This window comes from Bufo bufo, chromosome 6 (assembly GCF_905171765.1).
Source record: "Bufo bufo chromosome 6, aBufBuf1.1, whole genome shotgun sequence".
Lineage (NCBI taxonomy): Eukaryota > Metazoa > Chordata > Amphibia > Anura > Bufonidae > Bufo > Bufo bufo.
Window position 1 is genome coordinate 233061492 of NC_053394.1, and position 14913 is coordinate 233076404.

A 14913-nucleotide genomic window follows, 5' to 3' on the forward strand; every position below is an offset into this window, starting at 1 on the left:
AAACTGCCACAAACAACTGTGTATAACACCACTCTCAAAGTTTATGTGAAAGTTGCACAAATTAAACAACTGTAACTGTAGTAAGTGTTTAAAGGGATTTTCTGAGAATTTTACACTGTTGACCTTCAAGATAGGTCATCAGAATCTGATCGGCTGGGGTCAGAGACATGGGACCCACACTGATCAGATGTTCGAGAAGGCAGTGGCTCTGGCAGTAGCTGCTTTTCCTGGGCCAATTGATAACACATTCATCGTTCACTTGGCATAGGAGCAGTTCAGCGAAACCAAGCACAGCCGCTATACAATGTACAGCACTGTGCTCGGTGATCAAGGAGAAGGCAGCAGCACTCACAGGAGCCCTGGTGCGTTCTCAAACAGCTGCTTGGTGGGGGTCTCGGGTGTCGGACCCCCACCCGATCAGATACTGATGACCTATACAGAGGATAGGTCATCAATAGTAAAATCCTAGAAAACCCCTTTAAACACCACCCCCATTTATTTATTTTTAAATAACATTTCTAAAGAGTAAAGTTCTTGATGTGAAAACAACATTTTATTGATTTGTTTATAATAAAAACAAAATATAAAAATAAAACAAAAAATAATACAATAAGAGATGGATAGGTATGTATTAGTATATTAGTATGATTTTTATACAGGACCATTTATTTCCATTTACTTCAAATAAAAATTAATGTCCTGGTCATTTCAGAGATAAATACATCAGCTACTTCACTAATTATGACAACTCAGCTATTCATTGAGGACCGTAAGCTACATGATGCAGGTTTTCTCTCCATTTCTCTGTGAAGCAGTTATCAATGTTAGGCATGGTGCCCTATTTTTGCATTTTTATATGGTGTCTTTTGTTTCTTTACATAGTTGTATTATGAGATCTTTGATCATTCATAATTAGAGCATTTAACAAAATCTCATTTATTTCTCATCTTCAGACTGTTCTGCAATATTAATTGATCATTGATCTAGCACTTCCTAACAATTTTAGTTTTACTTAGTGTATTTATTACTTTACTCAGTGTATAAGAACTTCATTGTTACATACATGCACCGTCTACGTTAGCAGAATTGAATGAACTCTATTTCCTGTGAAATAGAGTTCATTCTCTCTATGGAGACAGAACATCCATGCTTGTCCTGCTTTTCAGCTGAGAACAAAGATCAAGGGCCTTAGTAACGAGGGTTTCCAGAGGTTGAATCCCACCAGTCTTACTTCTATAACCTGTCTCCTCCCCTCATTCCCCAGCTGTCAGCACTCAAAGCTGTGCTGAAATACACAGTCTGGCCTATGCTAACATCATTGAGGGGACTGCTGTGCATGCTTACAGTAGTCCTGACAATGTATTTCAGCCCAGCTTTGAGTGCTGACAGTGTGGGGATGGGGGAAGTAGGAAAATAAAGAATAATAACCTGGAGTCCTTATCTGCAGTGCTATATTACGTCAGATAATAGTCCAAGAAGCTTATGACCGATTCCCTTAAAAAATTTGCAAGTCTATTCTACAATGCAAATGTGATGCAACGTTTATCCAGTACAAACATCCACATTTTATTAGAGTACTCCCCAGCGATGTCCAGGGTTTTGTCTAATTTTTCTTTACCTTGTAAATAACATTTTAAAATGTGTATCTGAGCTGCATCAATAAGGTCCATTAGGCAACGAGGAAATGCTGTTTTAGTACAGTTCTGCTGGGTTCTTGTTCTCTGGCTTAGCTTTATTAAGCTTATCCTCTGAACATCGCCGCCGCCGGTTTTCTTCAGGGACTTCCCTCTGGCACAGTCCCTCTTCACTGCTGGCCTGCAAGCTGTCAAAAGTGCTGTCTTTAGTGTTATCCTTCTTTAGGTTTTTCTGGACCTTACGCCTTCTCCGACAAAGGCCTAAGCATTTCTCAATGCAATTAAGTCTGGTCTCTGTGGTGCAAGCATACATTCCAGCTGGCACTGCTAACACCATGGCACATACAATAACAATTATATGTATAAGTTTTTCCCTCTGTTCTAATTCACTAATGTCACTACCAGTCATGAACACAATACACTGTCCTTTCCGGGGTCGTTGACTTTTTAATGTGATACAAACTTCATATTTAGTTGTTGGAAGCAAATCATTTACAGAATATGTATAGATTCCAGGACCAATATTTATGACATCTTTATCCTTTTCATCATATTTGCCAAAATAAATTGTATACCATGTTTCACTTGGATTCTCTGTTGCAGCAAACCATTCTAAAGATATTCCGTAAACTGTCTGCTTGGCAATTCTTACATCTATGTAGACATTCTCATCTGAAGACAATGATGGACTAAACGAGTAGGAAGGAAACATTGAGGGATCTCCTCCCCTTGGAGACTGGATTTGAACAATAATTGAAGACGTTGAGTTGCCTAAGAAATTTTTAGCTAAACAGTTGTAGACTCCAGCATCGGCAAGATGTATTATTGGGATCACCAACTCAGATTTTATGGTCTCTTCATCTATTAAAGTATTAGACACTGTGAAAAGAAGAAAATCATTCACTAGACTGAATGTTTCTGGAAAACTGTGCATGGTAGGTTCAGAATGACCTTTAAAAATATCACTGGTTTGGTTAAAATGCTTGTTTAAAAAGGGGAACCTGTCACATTGTACATGTAGTCCTGTAGGAAGTAAGTTATAGAGCAGGATGAGATTAACAGATTGAGATATAGTCTTGTGGGAAAAGATTCAGTAAAACTTGTAAGTTAATGATTGAATACCCTGCTTTTTCCGTGCTATGGAGTCCAGTTGGCTGTCCTAGTGAATGACTCCATTGTTAAACTGTAAATACAAAGATAGTTGTCAGTTCCTGAGTAGGACTGCCCACTGGACTCTTAAACCCAAAATGTGCAGAGATTTACAAGAATACAACACAGGTTATAGCTTATATAAACTCTTTTAACACAAAACTACATATCAATCTGCTCAGCTCTTTCTGCTCTATAACATGCTGTCCGCAGATTAGACACCTTGATTAATGTGACAGGTTCCCTTTAAATGGTAGACCCATGAATAGAATATGTGATCTCTAACTTCACATGTCTGCCAGTATAGTGCTGAAATCAACATTCTCTGTTGACTTAATATATGCACAGTGCTTCCATTAGCGATGTAACAATAGATTTTCCAGAATGCATTGAACAGTAACCTGATATAGAAAAAAAATAGATCTTCCATTGCATTAGAGTAAGACATTTAAAGGGGTTGTGTAGCCTGTTTATATTGATGACCTATCCTCAGAATAGGTCATCAATATCTGATCAGTAAGGGTCAAAAAACCAGGGACCACTGTCGATCAGCTGTTTGAACAGGAGGCTGTGCTCCGTCCGAGCACGGCTTCCTCTTCATTACACTGCCTGTGAATGGAGTGAGTACTTGTAATTACACTATGTCACCGTTACAGTGGAGACAATGCGTAGTGTAATAAAGAGGAAGCAGTGCTCGCATGGAGCACCACCACCTCTTCAAACAGCTTATTGGCAGGGGTCCCTGGTGTCAGACCTCCGTTGATCATATATCGATGAACTATCTTAAGGCTGCACAAACAGGCTGCACAACCCCTTTAAGCGTTTGATAATGTCCCATGACAACCAGCAAACTTTAACTGCAGCTGCATTTATTGCAACTTACCATTATTATATGCTTTGATGTTTGATGCCTTTAATCCATAGGTCCATAATATCGATGGCGTAGGACTTGCAGTTATGAAACATACCAATGTAACATTCAACCCTATCTGTACAGTAATATTAGACACTAATGAGTTGGTGATTGGCTTCATGCAACTTTTTAACTCCAGCTCATGAAAAAACTTGCCAGCTCTATAATCGGGAGTTGCACATATCAAGTATGAATTCATTAATATAATAGGTGGACTGACTGTTTTCACAAAATTGACAAAACCATTAAGACGACAATCACACAGCCAAGGGTTGTCATGTAAGGCCAAAACTACATTGGTAATTACTTCAGTTCTTTCTTTAGCACGGGATATTTGATGCAAGGGCCAGTTTGAAAAGACATCTTTAGAGATAATAGTAAGCTGATTGAAGGATAAGTCTAAGTAGGTCAGATTGGACAGAAACTTCAGTGCATGTTCTGGAAGAACATCTAATCTGTTGTGCTTCAGGTCCAATATCCTTAAAGCAGGAGTGTCTTGAAATGCAGTCCATGGAACTGATCTTAGTTTGTTTCCTTGTAGTCTTAGTTCCTGTAGACTTTTCAGGTATTCCAAGCTTTTCATATGCATTAGAGTGATGTTATTAAAATTAAGCCAGAGGTATTCTAAAGAACTAACACCACTAAACATCCCCCGAGAAAGTTCTGTGAGGTGACATTTTTCTATTCTTATTTTGCGAATATCTGGAGGAACGTCAGCTGGTATTCTGTTTAGAGATGAGGTCATGCAAAGTAGACTTCTATAAAGTGGACAACATAATACAAGAACAGTGTAAGGAAAGTACAAGTTTACAGGTACATGCATACTTATACCTAGGTAAAAATTTTCATTTAGTGTTTATAATTGTACTAAGATTTTCCATTATTTAACCATTTTTGCATCAATTAGTTTTTCTATAGCCTTCATCCATGAGGCCCGGAGTGTTGCCCTCACCCTTCCCATGATGATTGGGATAGAAGCTAATATGATAGATTTTTCAAGCACTACAAAATTTTGTAGGTTACTGAAAAGTTAAAAAATATCATGTACATATGTATTGTTATTATGGTTTGGTGTACTGAAAACAGGGCTTACTTCCATTAACTACTGTAATTTTTTTGTTTTTTTCTTGTGCTGAGACAGGCCTACTGTATAATCTTTCAGGTTATTAGAATTTAGATTGTGTTGGTAGATTGCCTCTATTGTTGCAGTTACTATATATATATATATATATATATATATATATATATATATACACACATACATACAGTACTACTGGAAGTTTTAATTTCCATTACTGATACAGTATTTTTAGTGTATAGCTGTAATTGTTACTTGCATAGACTGTCATTAATTTTGTACCAGCAGAAATACAATTTCAGAATACATTTTATAATAGTCCATCTAAAAAGTAGGAAAGGTGTTTCTCAAAATCCATACACTAGTACTATATCAAAATGGTTCTTATAACATGAAAGTTTTCAATAAATCCAGTCATGCTATAGTGAGTACAGAAGTTATGAATCAATACATATTAAGAATGAATTAAACAGTGCTGCTTAAAATGAACTCACTAGTCATAGTATGGATTCACCAATAAAATATCATTGTTAGGGAAATGAAATAAAAGAAATATGTGTACACTTATACAGATATCCCATTTTATATTGTCATCTGCCACTTGCTAATAAAGACTTGCAGTAAGGAAGTCAGTTACTTACCGGCCAAATGTGTCATTTGAACAAGAGCATCCAGTTACACAAGACAGAGACACCAAGCTAAATTGTGAGAAGAGAATAAGCGAAAGAATGAGGTTCCAAGCTGCATCCATATTGTTTCTTAGGTAAATACTCTACTCTTATTCTGAGAGACAAGCAGACAGGTTCCAAGTAGTAAATCCTATTAACAGTAATCGTCCTTTAATCAGAGCAAGTGACTGTTAAAGACGTTAAAACAAATTTAGAGTGAAGGTTCAGTTTTACACTCAGACATGTTATTTTTAACAATTAATTTTGACATGATATCCACCTTTTCAACAAAGCTCTTTGGGAAACTTCAAAATTAGAACTCAGTGGGCCTTCCCAAATCATCCGCCAAAACACCTGTCCATGTTTGATTCTCGCAGAGCATTACCATCCATATGGTTTTAAGATGATGGAAAGTAGGCTAATCCACACAATCCACATTCAGGTCCAATTAATTAGTCAGTGCCTCCATCCTCAGACCAATGGAAGTGCTCAACCAATGCTCCCAGCAGTCTGAGTGAGCTCCAAGCTCAGTATTAAATTGGGGTTCCTTGGGCCCACCAGAGGAAATTATTATCAGTGCCTAAGCTGTATATCATCAATAAACTCTAATAGGTTTGTAATCAAAGAAATAGATCCTAGTGGCAAGTGATTGGCCCCAAAGGCAGCACCATATGAGTTTTTCTCCTGGACCCTATGCCACTATGCCTTCAGAGGCTGGCTTACCAGATCCTTTGGTACTCTGGTGGGTCGGTCAAACCCTGGAGAAACTTATTGGTACAGCATGCCAGGGGAGCTCATTGGCTGGAATAAATCACCTCTCCTCCCTCCCCTGTTATCTTTTGTTGCACAGCCACTACTTTGGGTCTTAACACAATGTCCTGACACTGGATGGAACCAGGATCTAGTATAGTAGCACATATGGAAACTTTTTTTGCTTTTATCTCAGTTGGTACTAGTTTAGGGGTCTGGACTCTGATTATTTTACAGGTCTGCTCTGGCGTCTTAATTAACTTAGGGATATGGTCTGGGTTCTGAATAATTTAAAGGTCTGGTCTGTGGTCTGAATGAATTTAGGGGTGTAAAATAAATTTGAGGTGGTCTGAATTAATTTAGGGGTGATATGGGATCTGGACTAATTTTGGGGAATGCTCTTTGGATCAGAATTTTGGGTTCTGGTTCTGAACAAATGTTAGAATCCAGTTTGTGAATTAAAGGCTATTCCTATTATAGAAAATGATGGCATATGGCTAGGATATACCATAACATTCAGATCCTGAGAATGAAAGAGATGGTTTTTATTTAGATTCACTAATTAAAAAAATAAATAAAAAGAAACATTTTTTTATTCTTTCTATTGCCATATTTTAACCCCCATAACATTTTAATATTTCTATCTACAGAGCTGGGTGAGGGCTTGTTTTTTTGAAAGGTGTATTTTAGTTTTTTTTGGTACATGAAAATTAATAATACATTTAATAATTTACAGGTTTTTTTTTTGCACTGGGGGGAGTGACCAAAAATGGCACATCAGCCATTTTTATTTTAAAGTTCTGCTACATCATTCACTATGTATAATTAATATTTTTATACAGGGTGGCCCAAAAAAAGTAGCCCTCCTCTAGCAATAGTATGACAAGATGGATGAGCAAGATGCTGAGTGTGGTCCCCGATCACATCTATGCATCTTTGGGCACGTCGGACTACGTTGGCTGATACTGCTTGTAGCTCTTCAGCAGTGAAGCTGCGGATAGTGTTTGTGATATTTTCCTTGAGTTCATCCAGGGTATGCGGATTGTTAGTGGACACTTTCTGTTTTAAATTTCCCCACAGATAAAAATTGCATGTGGACAAGTCTGGGGAACGTGGTGGCCATGACCCCTTGCTCACAGTTCACTCCTCCGTAAACAGTTCATGAACCGGTGCCAGTGAGTTTTTACAAGGTGTGGCATGTTGTCCCATCTTGTTGGAAAAAGCTGGAAATTTTTTCTTCTGGTGTTAGTTGGTAGTAAAACTGTTCAAAGATGTCCAGGTAAATTGCAGAATTCACAGTTGATTTGAAGAAAATGTTGCAGACTATTCGTGTTTCTGAGTTTCTGACACTGCACTCCAAACAGATTTACTATTACGCAGTTTCATTTGGAGATATTGGAGGTGGGTTACTTTTTGTGGATCACTCTATATTTTGATTGTTCAGACATTTTTGGATGTGGCAATTCCAGTTAGGCTTATTTTTTATTGTTTATTTTTTTATCTAAAATTAAGAAAGGGGGTGGTTAGATTTTTTTTTCTTTTTACATCTTTTTAAAAAAAATTATATTTTGAGTCCCCTTAGGGAGCTTGAATATGATCCTCTGAGGGCCTATACCATATATTACAATAGTATACTTATTATTTTCTTTCTGTTTTGCTCTGTTACAAGCCAGGCTTAACAGGCAGTTTGCTATGGGAGTTTTCACAAGGCCCCAAGCTGCCATAGCAACTGATCAGAGTTCCATGATTATGCATTGGGTGCTCTAATCTGATGTCCGAGGGAACTCCCTCCCTCTTACCATTCAGATACCACAGTCACAATTGTTCATGGCATCTGTGTGATTAAAATTCTCAGAATCAGCGACATCTGCAATCACAGTCATTGCGTTTGGGTGTTAGCTGTACTACAATGCCGGCACCCACCTTGTATGGAGCAGGCTAATCTCATTCAAAGTGCACCAACAATGTACATTCACGTTATCATAAAGCATAAAGTTTGTTTTCTTAATGAAGTGGAACCTGCCAGAAAGTACAAAATCATCAGTGGGAACCTGCCACTGTCATGGAAAACAGGTTGGTGGTGGTTTGGAGGGCTAATTTCTCATGACAAGTTTCCTTTAAGTACTGTGCTGTCTCTTTTTGACATCGTCATGTGTAAGTGCTGACTTCCGTATGTTCATTGAGGCTTGATATGAAGTGTCTTTAAAATTACCTACAAATGAGGTGGTGATCATTTGTGCAGAGGTTGGCTCCACCCTGGTAATCACCTTCACAATGTGGAGCCCTTGGTGACCTGTTGGGGAAGACCTGTGGCCTGAGATCAACCTTGTGTCCGGATATGAGCTGCAAATATTAATTGCAGCCTGCTTGCTGAATCATTGGAAAGTCTGCTGCCAATTTATTTTGAATAAGGGATCTTGTATTGAACTCAGCAGCAGTGAGAAGGAAAATTACAGCTCCCTGGAATTCACATCTGTACATATGATGAGTCCATTGAGTGGTGTTGGCTGACGTGGGGCTGCTCAATCCTAAAGAAGTACTGTATATTTTGGACAGAAACAGACAAGCAGCAGTGGCAAATCTACCTTGGTTTTTTTCTATGCAATATAACTATATATTTTGGTACTTGTGCTTCTCAAATAAAGTAAAAAATATCAGAGAAACACAGACTTTCTGATGGTCAAATTTTATATTAACCAAAAGTGACTGCTCAAGCTAAAACATTCAAAAGTGGTAATAGCTCAGGTGATCCTACTATGGATGAAAAATCAATTGATATTTTGCCCCAAACAACCTGTGTGATTCTATTCATCTAATATTTGCTCAGTAGAGATGGCCTTGCGGTTCGCCCAGCGGTAGTTTCGCGGCGTACTTTGCTCGTTCGCAATTCGCCGAACATGTGAACATATGGCCATATTCGCACAAGCCATATTTTTTTTGCATAGTGCCGAACTTTGACCCATGACACATCCATCAGGTGGGACAGGACAGCCAATTGAGACCTTTCAGCACATGGACACACCCCCTACCCTATAAATAAACCCGATCTGGCAGCCATTTCACATTCAGTTTTTTGCCAGTGTAGGGAGAGGTTGCTGAGTGGAGCAGGGAAAAACTGTTAGGGACACCAAACTCTAGCTAATAGGGCCACAAAAGTCATTTTAAGGACTGGTATAGGTGTACTATCGATGGGTGTGACATACTGAGGGGTGTGAAATAACTATAATATACCTTCTACATGGAAAGTATATTATAGTGCATTTGTATTGTGCAGCAGTTGTGTCCGGTTCTGCTGCGATACTGCAGCTAGATAGAGGGACAAATGCTATTGGAATAACTAATTGCAAATGGTGTGATATACCTGTTGCCCCCCCCCCCAAAAAAAAAACTGATTGAGGGGTGTGATATACCTATAATATACCGTCTAACAAAGAAAGCATATTATAGTGCATTTGTATTGTGCAGCAGTTGTGTGCGGTGCTACTGAGATACCGCAGCTAGATAGAGGGATAAACGGTATCGGAATAACTAATTGCAACTGGTGTGATATACCTGTTGCCCCCAAAAAAACTGATTAAGGGGTGCGATATACCTGCTTTCACAAAATACTGATTAAGGAGTTTAATATACCTGCTTCCACAAAATACTGATTGAGGGGTGTAATACACCAGCTTCCACAAAATATTGATTGAGGCCTGCGATACACTGGCTTCCGCCAAATATTGTTTAAGGGGTTTAATATACTCGCTTCCAGCAAATATTCATTAAGAAGTTCTATATACCTGTTTACACAAAATACTGATAGAGGGGATTGATATACCGGCTTCCACCAAATATTGATTGAGGCCTGTGATACATCGGCTTCCACCAAATATTGATTAAGGGGTTTGATACACTGGCTTCCGGCAAATACTCATTAAGGGGTTCTATATACCTGTTTCCACAAAATACTGATAGAGGGGATTGATATACCAGCTTTCACCAAATATTGATTGAGGCTTGCGATACACCGGCTTCCACCAAATATTGATTAAGGGGTTTGATTTGCCATCTTCCAGCAAATACTCATTAAGGGGTTCAATATAAATGTTTCCACAAAATACTGATATAGTGGTTTAATATACCGGCTTCCACCAAATATTGATTGAGGCCTGTGATACACCGGCTTCCACCAAATATTGATTAAGGTGTTTGATATACCAGATTCCAGCAAATACTCATTAAGGGGTTCTATATACCTGTTTTCACAAAATACTGATAGAGGGGATTGATATACCAGCTTCCACAAAGTATTGATTGAGGCCTGCGATACACTGGCTTCCAAAAAATATTGATTAAGGGGTTTGATATACCAGCTTCTAGCAAATACTCATTAAGGAGTTCTATATACCTGTTTCCACAAAATACTGATAGAGGGGATTAATATACCGGCTTTCACCAAATATTGATTGAGGCCTGCGATACACCGGCTTCCACCAAATATTGATTAAGGTGTTTGATATACCGGATTCCAGCAAATACTCATTAAGGGGTTCTATATACCTGTTTCCACAAAATACTGATAGAGGGGATTGATATACCGGCTTCCACCAAATATAGATTGAGGCCTGCGATACACTGGCTTCCACCAAATATTAATTAAGGGGTTTGATTTACCGGCTTCTGGCAAATACTTATTAAGGGGTTCTATATACCTGTTTCCACAAAATACTAATAGAGGGGATTTATATACGAGCTTCCACCAAATATTGATTGAGGCCTGCGATACACCGGCTTCCACCAAATATTGATTAAGGGGTTTGATATACCCGCTTCTAGCAAATATTTATTAAGGGGTTCTGTAACGAAACGCCTAGCACCCCGACTGGGTACCTCTGTTGATAGATGCTCCTAGTGCTTCCAGAGGACTCCAAGCACTGCACTTGACACCGTCAGCACTGCAGACCCCACGAACCGCCGAAGCTTGGTGGAGGTCTCGCCGTCTCCTACCCACCCTGGACCTACGACAAGGCTCCAGGCTCCAGTGGGTGAACCTCTCCTAAATGCAGAGAGCAGGAACCATGAACAAGCTCTTACAAGAGCTTATACTCAGGGGAGTATTGTGATATAGCAATCCCCAAGAGTGTAGTTATCCCATTCCCCAAACATGAGCCAAAACTTCATGAAGGAGCAAAGCAGGAACTCTTTAATGGGTTAAAACACCTCAAAACCCCACACATCTCCATAATGTATACATCCATAGATAGCTCTGATCTGGGTGAACAACATATCCAAAAATCACCCAGATCCGAGCAGGGGTTCCCGAATTCCATGGAAGTCACATTTGGCCGGCCGCAAGCATGGCTTTCCTGCCCAAAACAGTTCCACAGATTTAAGCTGTGCGGCCGGTCTGTCTTCTCCTTCAAAGTTAGTATGGGCCATAATCCTGGGGCAGGAGGCTGGCAAACAGCCCCCTCCAAAACACTGTGGCGAGGTTGGTATCGCCACAGGTTCTATATAACTGTTTCCACAAAATACTGATAGAGGGGATTAATATACCGTCTTCCACCAAATATTGATTGAGGCCTGCGATACACCGGCTTCCACAAAATATTGATTTAGGGGTTTGATATACCAGCTTCCAGCAAATACTCATTAAGGGGTTCTATATACCTGTTTCCATAAAATACTGATAGAGGGGATTGATATACCGGCTTCCACCAAATATTGATTGAGGCCTACAATATACCTGCTAATACAAATACTGCTCTTCCATAGGGACTTTGTCACAGGGTCATTTTGAAAATGACAGGCAGAGGAAGAAGCAGGACATTCCGCAGGGGTGGTAGGGGTCGGGCAGGTGCACCAGGCCGGAGCCTAAGTGGGAAGTTAGAGAAGGTGCGTGCGATTACGACAAAGGACGCACCAGAGTTGGTTGAGTGACTCACTCAGACTTCCTCTTCTGCACCCTCCTTATCCTTTGTATCTGCACCTTCCTCACTCTCTGCTGTGTGCACCACAAAAGACACCACCACCACCATAGCCCCTCCACTTGAGTCAGAGCACTTACTTTCCCATCCATTCCCAGACCTTACCAATGCGCAGCTATTCTTGGCATCAGATCAGGAAGAAGAGGTAGCAACGGCCGCCACCCAGAGGTCTGACGACAGTACCCAGATCAGCCCAAGGACGGAGGTCACCGCTGTTGCTGCCTACTCCAAAATCTCAAATGTCAGTGGTGGTGAAGGTGACGATGATGACGTGTCGATTCATGTCATGTGGGTGCCCACAAGAGAGAAAGAGAAGGGGAGTTCAGAGGTAGAGACAGAGAAGCAGAGAGGAAGGAGGAGAAGAAGGAGAAGCAGGCAGAGCTCGCAGGGCACAGGAGGCAAATAGCAGACTGCAAATGTATCTGGAGCGAGCCATCCACCATGCACAGTTACATCTGGCGCTCTCAGGACGCCGGCACATGGCTCCGCAGTGTGGGCTTTTTTTAACGTGTCATCTACTAACAATATTGTTTCCATCTGCAGCCTGTGCTGTCAACGCAAAAGTCGTGGTAAGCCCAACACTCACCTAGGGACGACTGCCTTAAGAAGGCACCTGGCCTCCCATCACCGAGCCCAGTGGGAGCAACACCGTCAGAACCCACAAAGCCACACTCCTAGCGCTCCACGTCCTGCCTCTTCTCCTTTCTCCTCCCATTTGTCTTCCACTCCACCTTCCACCGTGCCGTCGTCGCGTTCATCTGGCAGAAGGCAGGCTTCCGTGGCCCAAATGTTCGAGCGTAAAAAGTTGATAACGCTGGATAACCCACTTTCCCAATGGCTGACCGCTGGCTTGTCGGAACTGCTAGCCCACCAACTACTGCCATATAAACTGGTGGACTTGGAGGCCTTTAGAAAAATTTTGGCCATTGGCACACCGCAATGGAAGGTCCCCAGAAGGAAATATTTCTCCCAGAAGGGCATCCCAGTGCTATATGGCCACGTTCAGCAGCAAGTGAATATATCTCTGGCACACAGTGTTGGTGCCAAGATATATCTGACCACAGACACGTGTTCTAGCAAACACGGGCAGGGAAGGTACATAACTTTTACTGCCCACTGGGTGAACCTTCTGACATCTGTCAAGCATGCAACCTTTGCCACCCATGTGGATTTGGTGTTATAGCCATGGATTGCATGCAGGCCTGCCTCTTCTTCTCCTCCTCCTATTCCATCCTCTGTCTCCTCCTCGGCTGACTCCTCCTTTTCCACTGCTACCGCCTCTTCTGCTGCACCCCCCAAGCTCCCCAGAACCTATTCAACGTGCCAGGTGAGACATTGCCATGCTGTGCTGCGGCTGTTGTGCCTGGAAGCCAAGAGCCACACCAGTCCTGCACTGCTTTCAGCTCTGCGGTCACAGGCCGATCAGTGGCTAACCCTGCTCAATTTGACAGTTGGCAAAGTGGTGTGCGACAATGGTGCCAATCTGCTGAGCACGCTGAAACAGGGCAAAATTACACACATGCCGTGCATGGCACACGTCCTGAACTTAGTCGTGCAGCGATTCGTTGCCAAATACACCGGGGTCCAGGACGTCTTGCGGCAGGCCAGGAAAATCTCTGGCCATTTTAGAAGATCTGGCAATGGCTCGCCTTGCTGACGTTCAGTGGCGACACCACCTTCCCGTCAGACGTCTGATTTGTGACAGCCCTACATGCTGGAACTCCGCCTTGTATATGCTTGATTGGCTGCTCCAGCAGCAATATGCCATTAATGACTATCTGTACGAACTCTGCAGCAGGACAGGTTCTGGGGAGCTTGGTTTCTTTTCAACGCACCAGTGGTTACTCAAGTGCGACGCATGCAGACTTCTGCAGCCATTTGATGAGATCACCAAACTGGTCAGTCACAGCCAGGGTGCCATCAGTGACATCGTGCCTCACGCCTTCTTTCTTGAGTGTGAATTGCGTTGTGTCATTGATCCAGCCATCGAGGAGCAGGAGCTGGAGGATGAGGACGTCGCAATGCTGATTGAATTCCCAGGGGGGCTACTCCATCTGAGACAAGTCAGCAGGAGTCTGAAGAGGAGTCAGAGGACGATGGTGCCTGGGGGGAGGAGGAGGAGCAAGTAGAGCAGGCTTTAAAGTTTTCTGAGATCCCTGGTGTTGTCTGTGGATGGGGGGAGGAGACTGAGGACGACATTCTCGTGGGCGATGAGCAGGAGCCAGGGTGCTCCACCGCTTCCAATTTAGTGCAAATGGGGGTCTTCACACTCCAGTGTTTGAAGAGGGACCCTCGTATAAAAAGCATAAAGGGCAACGACCAGTACTGGGTGGCAACGTACTTAGACCCCTGGTACAAACACAAAATGGCGGACATGTTACCAGCATCACAGAGGGCTGTCGGAATGCAGCATTTCCAGGCCTTTCTGCGAGAGATGCTGCGTTCTGCTGTTGCAGGCGCTGGCAGAAGAATTTCTACCCACAGCGAAACAGGTGTGGGTACCAATCCTACCGCGCCTGCAAGAAGAGGGTGGTTTTGAAGATTTGTTGGTCACTTTTGATATGAAATTATTCTTGCAGCCAACCCTCCAGATCCAGCCTCAGGGAATGCCTAGACCGACAGGTGTCCGACTACATCAGGTTAACAGCTGATGTGGACGCTCTGAGAAGCGAGGAACCCCTGGACTACTGGGTATCCAGTGACTGCCTAATGTACCTTCAGCCACATAAGCACAAGTTCTTTTCTGTCAGGT

General features: G+C 41.9%; 1 protein-coding gene across 1 annotated transcript; it reads right to left on the reverse strand.

Moving 5' to 3' along the window:
• Nucleotides 1-1692: 1692 nt before the first annotated feature.
• LRIT2 (leucine rich repeat, Ig-like and transmembrane domains 2) lies at nucleotides 1693-5525 on the reverse strand. The gene is made up of 3 exons (XM_040438881.1): nucleotides 5416-5525; nucleotides 3667-4454; nucleotides 1693-2513 (listed from the first exon to the last, which is right to left on the reverse strand). Exons 1-3 carry the CDS (start codon nucleotides 5523-5525, stop codon nucleotides 1693-1695), a joined length of 1719 nt encoding a protein of 572 aa, XP_040294815.1.
• Between the last annotated feature and the right edge of the window lie 9388 nt (nucleotides 5526-14913).